The 14,251-nt window shown below is 45.8% G+C and overlaps 1 protein-coding gene across 2 annotated transcripts in view; it reads right to left on the bottom strand.

Moving 5' to 3' along the window:
• Nucleotides 1–14,251, bottom strand: part of abcb6a (ATP binding cassette subfamily B member 6 (LAN blood group) a) — a 226,443-nt gene that overhangs the window by 178,376 nt on the left and 33,816 nt on the right. For both annotated transcript variants that reach the window (XM_068034765.1, XM_068034764.1), the window contains exons 5-6: nt 10,801–10,893; nt 4,664–4,856 (exon numbers count right to left, since the gene is read on the bottom strand). In XM_068034765.1, the coding sequence (XP_067890866.1) occupies nt 4,664–4,856; nt 10,801–10,893 (286 nt within the window). The remainder of the gene's footprint in view (nt 1–4,663; nt 4,857–10,800; nt 10,894–14,251) is intronic.

Here is a 14,251-nt window from a genome sequence, read left to right as displayed (position 1 = left end):
ATAGGATGTTGGGGATCGCTGGCTAGGCCAGCATTTATTGCCCATCCCTAATTGCCAAAGAGAAAGTGGTGGTGAGCTGCCTTCTTGAACCGCTGGAGTCCATGTTGGGTAGGCACATCCACAGCGCTGTTAGGAAGGGAGTTCCAGGATTTTGACCCAGCAACAGTGAAGGAACGGTGATATAGTTCCAAGTCAGAATGGAGTGTGACTTGGAGGGGAACTTGCAGGTGGTGGTGCTCCCATGCATTTGGTGCCTTTGTCCTTCTAGTTGGTAGAGGTTGCGGGTTTGGAAGGTGCTGTCTAAGGAGCCTTGGCGCGTTGCTGCAGTGCATCTTGTAGATGGTACAGTGCTGCCACTGTGCGTCGGTGGTGGAGGGAGTGAATGTTTGAGGATGGGGTGCCAATCAAGCGGGCTGCTTTGTCCTGAATGGTGTCGAGCTTCTTGAGTGTTGTTGGAGCTGCACCCATCCAGGCATGTGGAGAGTATTCCATCACACTCCTGACTTGTGCCTTGTAGATGCTGAACAGGCTTTGGGGAGTCAGGAGTTGAGTTACTCGCTGCAGGATTCCTAGCCTTTGATCTGCTCTTGTAGCCATGGTTCAGTTTCTGGTCAATGGTAGCCCCTAGGATGTTGATAGTGGGGGATTCAGCGATGGTAATGCCATTTAATGTCATGGGGAGATCGTTGGATTCTTTTTGTTGGAGATGGTCATTGCTTGGCACTTGTGTGGCCCAAATGTTACATGCCACTTATCAGCCCAAGCCTGGATATTGTCCAGGTCTTGCTGCATTTCTACACGGACTGCTTCAGTATCTGAGGAGTCGTGAATGGTGCTGAATATTGTGCAATCACCAGCGAACGTCCCCACTTCTGACCTTATGATTGAAGGAAGGTCATGGATCAAGGTGCTGAAGATGGTTGGGCCTAGGACACTACCCTGAGGAACTCCTAAAGTGATGTCCTGGAGCTCAGATGATTGGCCTCCAACAACACAACCATCTTCCTTTGCGTTAGGTATGACTCCAACCAGTGGAGAGTTTCCCCCTGATTCCCATTGACTCCAGTTTTGCTAGGGCTCCTTGATGCCATACTCGGTCAAATGCTGCCTTGATGTCAAGGGCAGTCACTCTCACCTCACCTCTTTAGTTCAGCTCTTTTGTCCATGTTTGAAGCAAGACTGTAACGAGGTCAGAAGCTGAGTGGCCCTGGCAGAACCCAAACTGAGCATCACTGAGCAGGTTATTGCTAAGCAAGTGCTGCTTGATGGCACTGTTGATGGCACCTTCTATCACTTTACTGATGATTGAGTGTAGACTGATGGGGCGGTAATTGGCTGGGTTGGACTTGTCCTGCTTTTTGTGTAGTGGGCAATTTTCCATATTGCCGGGTAGATGCCAGTGTTGTAGCTGTACTGGAACAGCTTGGCTACGGGCGTGCCAAGTTCTGGAGCACAGGACTTCAGTACTATTGCCGGAATATTGTCAGGGCCCCTAGCCTTTGCAGTATCCAGTGCCTTCAGTCGTTTCTTGATCTCCTGCGGGGTGAATCGAATTGGCTGAAGTCTGGCATCTGTGATGCTGGGGACTTCAGGAGGAGGCCGAGATGGATCATCCACTTGGCACTTCTGGCTAAAGATTGTTGCAAATGCTTCAGCCTTATCTTTCGCACTGATGTACTGGGCTCCACCATCATTGAAGATGGGGATATTTGTGGAGCCACCTCCTCCAGTTAGTTGTTTATTTGTCCACCACCATTCAAGGCTGGATGTGGCAGGAATGCAGAGTTTACATTTGATCCGTTAGCTATGGGATTGCTTAGCTCTGTCTATTGCATGCTGCTTACACAGTTTGGCATGCAAGTAGTCCTCTGTTGTACCTTCACCAGGTTGACACCTCATTTTGAGGTACGCCTGGTGCTGCTCCTGGCATTCCCTCCTGCACTCTTCATTGAACCAGGTTTGGTCTCCTGGCTTGATGGTAATGGCAGAGTGGGGGATATGCCGGGCCATGAGGTTACAGATTGTGGTTGAGTACAATTCTGCTGCTGCTGATGGTGCACAGCGCTTCGTGGATGCCCAGTTTTGCATTGCTAGATCTGTTCGAACTCTATCCCATTTAGCACAGTAATAGTGCCACACAACACGATGGAGGGTATCCTGTGAAGGTGGGACTTTGTCTCCACAAGGACTGTGCGGTGGTCACTCCTACCAATACTGTCATGGACAGATGCATTTGCAGCAGGCAGATTGGTGAGGACGAGGTCAAATATGTTTTTCCCTCACCACTTGCCACAGACCCAGTCTAGCAGCTGTGTCCAAGAGGGCCTAGCCAGCAGTTGCTACCGAGCCACTCTTGGTGATGGACATTGAAGTCCCCCACTAGAGTACATTCTGCGTCCTTCCCACCCTAGTGCTTCCTCCAAGTGGTGTTCAACATGGAGGAGTACTGATTCATCAGCTGAGGTGGATGGTAGGTGGTAATCAGCAGGAGGTTGCCTTGCCCATGTTTGACCTGATACCACGAGACTTCATGGGCTCTTGAGTCGATGTTGAGGACTCCCAGGGCAACTCCCTCCCATCTCTTGGAGAATGCGACTGGAGAATTCATAACAGGGAACAGGGAAATGGCAGATACTTTAAACCAATATTTTGCATCGGTTTTCACGGTGAAGGACACTATAAACATCCCACAGATATCAGATAAGCAAGGAGCGAATGCGCGGAAAGATCTTATAACAGTCTCTATCCCGAGGGACAAAGTATTTGACAAACTGATAGGACTAAAGGCAGACAAGTTGTCAAGACCTGATGGCCTATATCCAAGGGTTTTAAAGGAAGTGGCTGCAGAGATAGTGGAGGCATTGGTCGAAATATTCCAGAACTGACTGGATTCCGGGAGGGTCCCAGTGGATTGGAAAACCGCTAACGTGACGCCCCTGTTCAAGAAGGGAGGGAAACAAAAAGCAGGAAACTACAGGCCAGTCAGCCTAACATCAGTTGTTGGGAAAATGCTAGAGTTTATTATTAAGGAAGAAATTGCAGGACATTTAGAAAAGCTTAACACAATCAAACAGAGTCAACGTGGTTTTGTGAAATTTTGACAAATTTGCTAGAGTTCTTTGAGGATATAACAAGCAGAGTTGATAAAGGGGAGCCGGTAGATGTTGGGTATTTGGATTTCCAGAAGGCATCGATAAGGTGCCACATAAAAGATTATTGCACAAGATAGGAGCTCATGGTAATGGGGGTAGTGTATTAGCATGGATTGAGGATTGGTTAACTCACAGAAGACAGAGAGTCGGGATTAATGGGTCTTTTTCAGGTTGGAAAGATGTAACTAGTGAAGTGCCACAAGGATCAGTCCTAGGGCCTCAATTATTTACTATCTATATGAATGACTTGGAGGAGGGGGCAAAGTGTAATATATCCACATTTGCTGATGATACAAAAATAGGTGGGAGGGCATGTTGTGATAAGAACATAAGGAATCTGCAAGGGGATATAGATAGGTTGAGTGAGTGGGCAAAAACTTGGCAAATAGCGTTTAATGTAGGAAAGTGTGAGGTCATGCACCTTGGTAGGAAGAATCAAAAAGCAGACTATTATTTAAATGGAAAGAGACTCCACAAAAGTGCAGCACAGAGGGATCTGAGTGTTCTTGTGCATGAAACACAAAAGGTTAGCATGCAGGTGCAGCAAGTAATTAAGAAGGCAAATGGAATTTTGGTCTTTATTGCTAGGGGGTTGGAGTTTAAAAATAGGGAAGTCTTGTTACGGTGAGGCCACACCTGGAGTACTGTGTACAGTTTTGGTCCCCGTATTGAAGAAAGGATATACTGGCATTGGGGGCAGTTCAAAAGAGATTCACTAGGCTGATTCCTGGGATGAAGGCGTTGACTTATCAAGACTGGCTAAACAGGTTAGGCATTTATTTATTAGAGTCTAGAAGAATGAGGGTTATCTTAATGAAATGTACAAGATTCTGAGGGGGCTTGACAGGGTAGATGTTGAAAAGATGTTTCCACTAGTGGGGGAATCTCAAACTAGGGGACATAGTTACAGAATAAGGGCGCAATTTAAAATTGAGATGCAAAGGAATTTCTTCTCTCAGAAGGTAGTGAATGTCTGGAATTCTCTACCCCGGAGAGTTGTGGGGGCTAGATCACTGAAAGTATTTAAAGAGGAGGTAGACAGATTTTCGAAATATCGGGGAGTAGAGGGCTATGAGGAGCTGGCACGAAAGAGGAGTTGAGGTCTGGGGCAGATCAGCCATGATCTTAATGGTGGGGGAGGCCTGAGGGGTCGAATGGCCTACTCCTGCTCCTATTTCTTATGTTCTTATAGTCTAAGCTGATAGCACAGTGCAGTACTGAGGGAGGTGTCGTCTTTTGACGTTAAATCTCAGGTAGATGCATAAGATCCCATGGTACTATTTCATAGAAGAGCAGAGGAGTTCGCCCCTGTGTCCTAGACAATATTTATCCCTTTTCTTTCTTTTTTCTTTACTGGACTGGAATGTCAGACTAGATTAAGGGAACGTCATAGTTATAATTGTAGGAGAGACTATAACTATACACAAGGAAAGAAAAATAGGATCAGGCGCGTAAAACCCTGCTGAACGATCAAATGTGATAAAGAATGCTCCTCTCATTATCTCAAGTACCTAAGCAAGGAGTTGATGCTGCTGGTGCCACGGTCCACACTACGTAAGACCTCCCCAGTCTTCCTGCCCAAGTGCCAGCGAAGCGACAAGGAGTGCAGGTGAGCGAAGAGTCCAACCTGTACCTGCCGATTGGTAAATTGCTGGACCCGAATCCACGTGAAGGAACGTAGATTGCTTACGAAACCTGATGAGCCTGAACAAAAGAAATTGTAATCATACACAAACTTGCAGTGCACTTGGTAGTGCCCTCACCAAACAGGACAAAGCCTCTGGGAACTTTAACATAATAAGGAAGAATTATATTTCTTTACTACCTTTCACAACCAAAGGACGTCCCAAAGGACTTTACAGCCAATGAAATGCATCTGAGGTCTGATGATGATGGTAAATTCTTTGCATGCAAGGATTATGGGAAGGCTTGTCTCTGTGGTAGTTGGCATGATTGTTCCTGAGTGAAAAAACCAATTATTGATCTGCAGGCTCTTCAGCAATGGAGAACAAAAACTCCTGGTTTGGAGTGGCTCTGGTAAAAGCAGTCTCCTTCAGCTGTCTGTGCCTTTCTTCAGCAGCCTCACTGTAGATTGCTCTCCTAGTTGTTGTGTGCCAGCTGTCTCTGTTGCTCCCACGCCCCATTGGTCAATGTCAGCCAGAGACAGTGGTCTTTTCAGCAGGTCTTTCAAGTGTTTGCGAGATGCACCTCCACCTTGCTTACCGGAGCATAGTTCACCATAAACCACTGCTTTTGGCATTCTGGAATCCTCCATGCATGACACATGTCCTGCCCAATGCAACTGGCATTGTAACAGAATGCAGTCAATGCTGGGAATATTGACTCTGTTGAGGACTTCATTGTTTGTGATGTAGTCTTGCCATCTGATGTTCATGATGGATCAAAGACAGTGTTAATGGAACTACTCCACCAGTTTTTTTGTTTTGCATTTGTTTTCTGTACAGAACCCATTATTCTGACCCCGACAAGAGGGTGATGATGATAACCGCTCTGTATACTTGATTCCTGGTACAGATGCACAGTGAATGGTTTTGCCAGACGGTCAAAGGAGATGTTGACCTGGGACAGTCAATTTTCTATGTCCTTGTTGACAGTGGCATCATTTGAGATAATGCTACCGAGTTCGGTAAACTGTTTTACTGCATTGAGGTTGCTACTGCTAATGCTAATCTGCGGTGTATCGTAATTTCATCAGGGCCGTGGTTGGTACAGCATTTCTGTTTTCTTTAGACTAATAATAAGGCCAAAGGCATTTGCTGCCTCAGAGAAATAGTTTACAACGCGCTGCATTGCCTCCTGTGTGTGTGCCAGAAGGGTGCAATCATCAGCAAACAGAAGCTCTTCTATGGTTTTGGTACATGCCAGTAATCGTTGCAGGTTGAAGAGACTGCCGTCTGTTTGGAAGTGGATTGTATACACCGTTTGTCAAGCCTGCCCTTGCCTCTTGAAGCATCATACTGAAGAACATAGAGAAAAGGGTCGGTGTTGTCTGAGAGGGCTCCATTCCATTTGCCATTTGCGGTGCAGTCACTGTTTTAATGTGGTAAATGTAAGTGACTGCAGCAATCACAAATTCTGCAGCAGTTTCATGCATTAGGTATCAGCTGTGACTCAAGTGTGTATCAATCATGCCTCAGAGTCAGAAGGTCATGGGTTCAAGTTCCACTTAAGAGACTTGAGCACATATTCCAAGCTGACACTCGCAGTGCTGAGTGCTGTACTGTCAAAGGTGCCGCCTTTCAGATGATATGTTAAACCAAGGCCCTGTCCATCCTCTTAAGTGGGCATAAAAGATCCCATGATACTATTTTGAAGTTTCTTCCCACTCCCTGGGCCAACATTTATTCCTCAACTAACATCACTACAACAGATTACATTGTTTGTTGAAAGTTGCTGTGCAAAACTTGGCTACTGCCTTTCCTACGTTACAACAGTGACTACACCTCAAACGTATTTCACTGGATGTAAAGCGCTTTGGGATGTCCTTTGGTTGTGAAAGGTGGTAAAGAAATATAATTCTTTCTTATTACATTAAAGTTCTCAGAGGCTTTGTCCTGCCATCCCCTCCCCGCATTTCCCGAAATCTTTTGTCAGAAACTTAGCTTTGAGAGAATAGAAACAGATTGCCAAAGTGAGAGGAGAGGGAGTGGGACTATCACAGTTCTCATTAAGGGAGTGGGATGAAATCAGCTCTTTCACATCATCATCTTCTTAGCATCACTGCAGGCACTGTTTGCCTATAATTGAGGTTGATTGCTGTGAACTGTACTTCACAAGAGACCAAATCTGGAAGGCATCACAGTCATGGAATCTCCTTACTCACAATGATATCAAGAACCATTCAGCGTGGTTAATTTCAGATTACGACTGATACCTTTCAAACCACTGATACATCTGGGCGACATCCGCCAAACTCTACAGCATTCGAAAAGAAGGGAAGGCTGACAACAGGATATCCATACGTCTGCTCCATCTCTACTCATGAATGCTGACTTCACCAACCCAGTTCAACACTTGGTTATCAAAACAATTAGGAAGGATGGCCTTGCCTTGAGTTATGGTGAGTTGAAGGAGGCCAAATTGATGTGAGGTTGCTGCCATTCCAAGTACAGTGGACTATTTGTATCACTTAACCTGACAGTCAATATGGAAGCAGTGATCTGGATGCCTGGTTGAATTTTTTTTATATTCAATCTTGAGATGCGGTTGTCACTGGCAAGGCTTGTATTTACTTCCCATCCCTAGCTGCCCTTGAGAAGGTGGTGGTGGGCTGCCTGCTTACAGAGAAACATAGAAAATAGGAGCAGGAGTAGGCGATTCAGCCCTTCGAGCCTGAACAAAGAACAGTACAGCACAGGAACAGGCCATTCGGCCCTCCAAGCCTGCGCCGATCTTGATGCCTGTCATAACTAAATCCTTCTGCACTTCCGGGGTCCATATCCCTCTATTCCCATCCTATTCATGTATTTGTCAAGATGCCGCTTAAACGTCTCTATGGTACCTGCTTCCACCACCTCCCCCGGCAGCAAGTTCCAGGCACTCACCACCCTCTGTGTAAAGAACTTGCCTCGCACATCCCCTCTAAACTTTGCCCCTCGCACCTTAAACCTATGTCCCCTAGTATCTGACTCTTCCACCCTGGGAAAAAGCTTCTGACTATCCACTCTGTCCATGCCGCTCATAACTTTGTAAACCTCTATCATGTTGCCCCTGCACCTCCGCCATTCCAGTGAAAACAAACCGAGTTTATCCAACCTCTCCTCATAGCTAATGCCCTCCAGACCAGGCAACATCCTGGTAAACCTCTTCTGTACACTCTCCAAAGCCTCCACGCCCTTCTGGTAGTGTGGCGACCAGAACTGCACGCAATATTCCAAGTGTGGCCTAACTAAGGTTCTGTACAGCTGCAGCATGACTTGCCAATTTTTATACTCTATGCCCCGACCGATGAAGGCAAGCATGCCGTATGCCTTCTTGACTACCTTATCCACCTGCGTTGCCATTTTCAGTGACCTGTGGACCTGTACGCCCAGATTTCTCTGCCTGTCAATACTCCGAAGGGTTCTGCCATTTCCTGGATACTTCCCACCTGTATTCGATCTTCCAAAATGCATTACCTCACATTTGTCCGGATTAAACTCCATCTGCCATTTCTCCGCCCAAGGTTCCAACCGATCTATACCCTGCTGTATCCTCTGACAATCCTCATCACTATCTGCAACTCCACCAACCTTTGTGTTGTCCGCAAACTTACTAATCAGACCAGCTACATTTTCCTCCAAAATATGATCATTCATCATGATCATGGCTAATCATCCAACTCAGTAACTAGTTCCCGCTTTCGCCCCATACCCTTTGATCCCTTTGGACCCAAGAGCTATATCTAACTCCTTCTTGAAAACATACAATGTTTTGGCCTCAACTGCTTTCTGTGGTAGCGAATTGCATGGGCTCACCACTCTCTGGGTGAAGAAATTTCTCCTCATCTCAGTCCTGAAAGGTTTACCCCGTATCCTTAGACTATGACCCCTGGTTCTGGACATCCCCACCATCGGGAACATCCTTCCTGCATCTATCCTGTCAAGTCCTGTTAGAATTTTATAGGTTTCTATGAGATTCTCCCCTCACTGTTCTGAACTCCAGCGAATATAATCCTAACCGACTCAATCTCTCCTCATACTGTCAGTCCCGCCATCCCAGGAATCAGTATGGTAAAGCTTCGCTGCACTCCCTCTATAGCAAGAACATCCTTCCTCAGATGAGACCAAAACTGTACACAATATTCCAGGTGCGGCCTCACCAAGACATTGTATAATTGCAGCAAGATATCCCTGCTCCTGTACTCGAATCCTCTCGCTATGAAGGCCAACATACTATTTGCCTTTTTTACCGCCAGTTGCACCTGCATGCTTACCTTCAGCGACTGGCGTACGAGAACACCCCGGTCTTGCTGCATATTTCCCTCTCTCAGTTTATAGCCATTCAGATGCCTTCCTGTTTTTGCTGCCAAAGTGGATAACCTCACATTTATCCACATTATACTGCATCTGCCGTGCATTAGCCCACTCACTGGACATGTCCAAATCACACTGAAGCCTCTCTGTATCTTCCTCACAACTCACCCTCCCACCCAGTTTTGTGTCATCCGCAAATCTGGAGATATTACATTTAGTTCCCTCATCTAAATCATTAATACATATTGTGAATAGCTGGGGTCCTGGCACCGATCCCTGCGGTACCCCACTAGTCACTGCCTGCCATTCGGAAAAAGACCCATTTATCCCCACTCTTTGTTTCCTGATTGCCAACCAATTTTTTATCCATCGCAATACACTACCCCCTATCCCATGCGCTTTAATTTTACACTTATGTGGGACTTTGTCGAAAGCCTTCTGAAAGTCCAAATAAACCACATCCACTGGCTCCCCTTCATCAACTCTACTAGTTACATCCTTGAAGAATTCTAGTAGATTTATCAAGCATGATTTCCCTTTCGTAAATCCATTCTCACTCTGCCCAATTCTACCACTGTTCTCCAAGTGCTCTGCTATAAAATCTTTGATAATGGACTCCAGAATTTTCCCCACTACCGACATCAGGCTGACCGGTCTATAATTCCCTGTTTTCTCTCTACCTCCCTTTTTAAACAGTGGGGTTACATTAGCTACCCTCCAAGCTGTAGGAACTGTTCCAGAGTCTATAGAATCTTGGAAGATGACCACCAATGCATCCACTGTTTCTAGGGCCACTTCCTTAAGTACTCTGGGATGCAGACCATCAGGCCCTGGGGATTTATCAGCCTTCAATCCCATCAATTTCCCCAACACCATTTCTCTACTAATACTGATTTCCTTCAGTTCCTCTCTCTCACTAAGCCCTGTGTTCCCCAACATTTCTGGTTTGATATTTGTGTCCTCCTTTGTGAAGACAGAACCAAAGTATGCATTTAGTTGGTCGGCCGTTTCTTTGTTCCCCATAATAAATTCCCCTGTTTCTGACTGTAAGGGATCTACATTTGTCTTCACCAATCTTTTTCTCTTCACATACCTATAGAAACTTTTTTTTGTTTTTATGTTCCCCGCAAGCTTGCTCTCGGTACTCTATTTTCCCCTTCTTAATCAATCCCTTGGTCCTCCTTTGCTGAATTCTAAACTGCTCCCAATCCTCAGGTCTGTTGCTTTTTCTGGCAAATTTATATGCCTCTTCCTTGGATCTAATGCTATCTCTAATTTCCCTTGTAAGCCATGGTTTGGCTACCTTTCCTGTTTTACTTTTGCTTGAACCAGTAGTGGTTTGATACAACTATGTGGCTTGCTAGGGCAGTTAAGAGCCAACCATGTTGATGTGGGATTGGAGTCTCATAGGCCAGACCAGATAAGGACAGTAGGTTTCCTTTCCTGAAGGATATTAATGAATCAGTTAGGTTTTTACAACAATCTGTCAGTTTCATGGTCACACTTACTGATCCCAACTTTTTATTTTCAGATTTATTTTTTTTGAACTGACTTGAAATTCGCAAATTGCCACGATGGGATTGAACTCATGCTTTCTGGATTACTAGTCTGGTAACATAACCATACCAAATGAAATAACAACATTTGATATTCACTTTAGATAAATCTCTTACCTGCACCACCTCCCTGCAAGAATTTGAGGAAGACGTACATGCAGACAGTTATGGCCAGTGTCTTCCAGGAGGCTCCTCCACTCAGTTCATTTACTATGCAATAAAAAAAAGGGGGAATACATTAGTATGGCAAAGCAAGCTCCATCAAGGAAGTACATAAGCTCAGGTAATAAGCACAGGTAATGCAACCGACCCTCAAGGACGTGCTGGCTTGGACAGGGAAAATGGAAAAGATGGGGTAGCCTTTTAGTTAAAGATACTATTACAACATTAGTAAGAGAGGACATCGATTAAGGAAAGCGGAGACTCTATGGTTAAGAATGAAGGAATGAGAGGCCTTAAAACAGTAATGGGAGTTGTCTACAGGCCTCCCGAATGCAGCACTGAAATGGTGGAATGTCCTAATTCAGAGATTAGAGCGACTGATCGCAAAAGCAGAGGTGCTTTAATGGGAGATTTGAATTGTCATATAGGTTGCGAAGAACAGAATAGCTCGTCAGAAATAATCGAGTGCAATCAAAATAGTTTTCTGGAGCAATACATTCTAGGACCAACAAGAGGGCAGGCCATACCAGACTTAATAGTGAGCAATGAACCAGACTTAGTAAACAATTTAACAGTAAAGGACCACTTGTCGAACAGTGACTATAATATGATCAAATTCAAAGTTAGGATTAAAAAGAAGAAACTTAACACAGTTACTAAGATTCTAGATTTTGGTAAGGCTAACTTTAATAATGAGACAGAGACCGACAAACTGCTCAAAACTTTTATCGGGTAAAACTACATATAATCAAAGGGAGGTGTTCAAAAACAATTTAAGGGGAAGAGCTCTACAAATCAAATAAAACAAGCATGATCAACAAAGGAACAAAGGACGTGAGAGATAACATAAAACTAAAGAGCATACAAATGCGAAAAGGACAGTGCAGATCCAGGGGACTGGGATAGACACAAAGAACACCAAGGAAGATTAAAACAAGATAGGAAGTGCTGCAAAAAAGAATATGAAAAGGAACTTGTGAGGGATATCAAGATTAACACAATAAGATTCTACTATTATATTGGAAGAAAAAGGGTATTCAAGGGTAATGAGAGCCCTTTAAAAATAGATTCAGGTAATATTGCAAATGAAAACAGGGAAATGGCAGGCTTGTTGAATAATCACTTTATGCCAGTATTCACATTAGAGGAAGAGGATAATATACCTGACATTCCTGGGAAACTAATAACAAATCAAGGATTGGAACTCACTAAGGTTAACATAAGCAAGGAAATGGAAAAAATAATGACACTCTTCTTCTTCTTCTTCTTTGGCCTCCTTGTCTCGAGAGACAACGGGTAAGCGCCTGGAGGTGGTCAGTGGTTTGTGAAGCAGCGCCTGGAGTGGCTATAAAGGCAAATTCTAGAGTGACAGACTCTTCCACTGGTGCTGCAGATAAAATTGGTTGTCGGGGCTGTTACACAGTTGGCTCTCGCCTTGCGCTTCTGTCTTTTTTCCTGCCAACTGCTAAGTCTCTTTCACTCGCCACACTTCAGCCCCGCCTTTATGGCTGTCCGCCAGCTCTGGCATTCACTGGCAACTGACTCCCACAACTTGCGATCAATGTCGCGTTTGCAGACGTCTTTAAAGCGGAGACATGGACGGCCAGTGGGTCTGATACCAGTGACGAGCTCGCTGTACAATGTGTCCTTGGGGATCCTGCCATCTTCCATGCGGCTCACATGGCCAAGACATCTCAAGCGCCGCTGGCTCAGTAGGCTGTATATGCTGGGATGTTGGCTGCCTCGAGGACTTCTGTGTTGGAAATACGGTCCTGCCACCTGATGCCAAGGATTCTCCGGAGGCAGCGAAGATGGAATGAATTGAGACGTCGCTCTTGGCTGACATACGTTGTCCAGGCCTCGCTGCCGTAGAGCAAGGTACTGAGGACACAGGCTTGATACACTCGGACTTTTGTGTTCCGTGTCAGTGCGCCATTTTCCCACACTCTCTTGGCCAGTCTGGACATAGCAGTGGAAGCCTTTCCCATGCGCTTGTTGATTTCTGCATCGCGATACAGGTTACTGGTGATAGTTGAGCCTCGGTAGGTAAACTCTTGAACCACTTCCAGAACGTGGTCGCCTATATTGATGGCTGGAGTATTTCTGACGTCCTGCCCCATGATGTTTGTTTTCTTGAGGCTGATGGTTAGGCCAAATTCATTGCAGGCAGCCGCAATCCTGTCGATGAGTCTCTGCAGACACTCTTCTGTGTGAGATGTTAATGCAGCATCGTCAGCAAAGATGAGTTCCCTGATAAGGACATTCCGTACTTTGGTCTTCGCTCTTCGATGGGCAAGGTTGAACAACCTGCCCCCTGATCTTGTGTGGAGGAAAATTCCTTCTTCTGAAGACGTGAACGCATGTGAGAGAAGCAGGGAGAAGACGACCCCAAACAGTGTAGGTGCAAGAACACAGCCCTGTTTCACGCCACTCAGGATAGGTAAGGGGACTGATGAGGCGCCGCTATGTTGAATTGTGCCTTTCATATTGTCATGGAATGAGGTGATGATACTTAGTAGCTTTGGTGGACATCCGATCTTTTCTCGTAGTCTGAAGAGACCACGTCTGCTCACGAGGTCAAAGGCTTTGGTGAGATCAATGAAAGCAAAGGAGAGGGGCATCTGTTGTTCTCGGCATTTCTCCTGTAGCTGGTGAAGGGAGAACAGCATGTCAATGGTGGATCTCTCTGCTCGAAAGCCACACTGTGCCTCAGGGTAGACGTGCTCAGCCAGCTTCTGGAGCCTGTTTAAAGCGACTCGAGCGAAGACTTTCCCCACTATGCTGAGCAGGGAGATTCCACAGTCGTAGTTGCAGTCACTGCGGTCACCCTTGTTCTTACAGAGGGTGATGATATTGGCATCGCACATGTCTTGTGGTACTGCTCCCACATCCAGCACAGGGAAAGAAGTTCGTAGAGTGCTGAAAGTACAGCAGGCTTGGCACTCTTGATTATTTCAGGGGTAATGCCGTACTTCCCAGGACCTTTTCCAGTGGCTAGAGAATCAATGGCATCATTGAGTTCCGATTTTGTTGGCTGTTCGTCCAGCTCATCCATGACTGGCAGAGACTGGGCTGCATTGAGGGTAGTCTCAGTGACAACATTTTCCCTGGAGTACAGTTCACGGTAGTGCTCCACCCAGCGGTCCATTTGCTTGCGTTGGTCAGTGATTGTGTCCCCTGATTTAGACTTGAGGGGGGCGATCTTCCTGACGGCTGGCCCAAAAGCTCTCTTAATGCCATCACACATTCCTCTGATGTTTCCAGTCTCGGAGGCCAGCTGAATACGACTGCATAGGTGTTGCCAGTAATCATTTGCGCAGCGCCTGGCTGTTCTTTGTACAGCGCATCTGGCTGCTTTAAGTGCTACAGATGTTAACTCGCTGGGGCTTTCTTGTAGTTCAACAGT

This window comes from Heterodontus francisci, chromosome 7, assembly GCF_036365525.1.
Source record: "Heterodontus francisci isolate sHetFra1 chromosome 7, sHetFra1.hap1, whole genome shotgun sequence".
NCBI lineage: Eukaryota > Metazoa > Chordata > Chondrichthyes > Heterodontiformes > Heterodontidae > Heterodontus > Heterodontus francisci.
The sequence above is the reverse complement of the archived record's forward strand: the minus strand, read 5'-3'. Positions and strand labels throughout refer to the sequence as shown.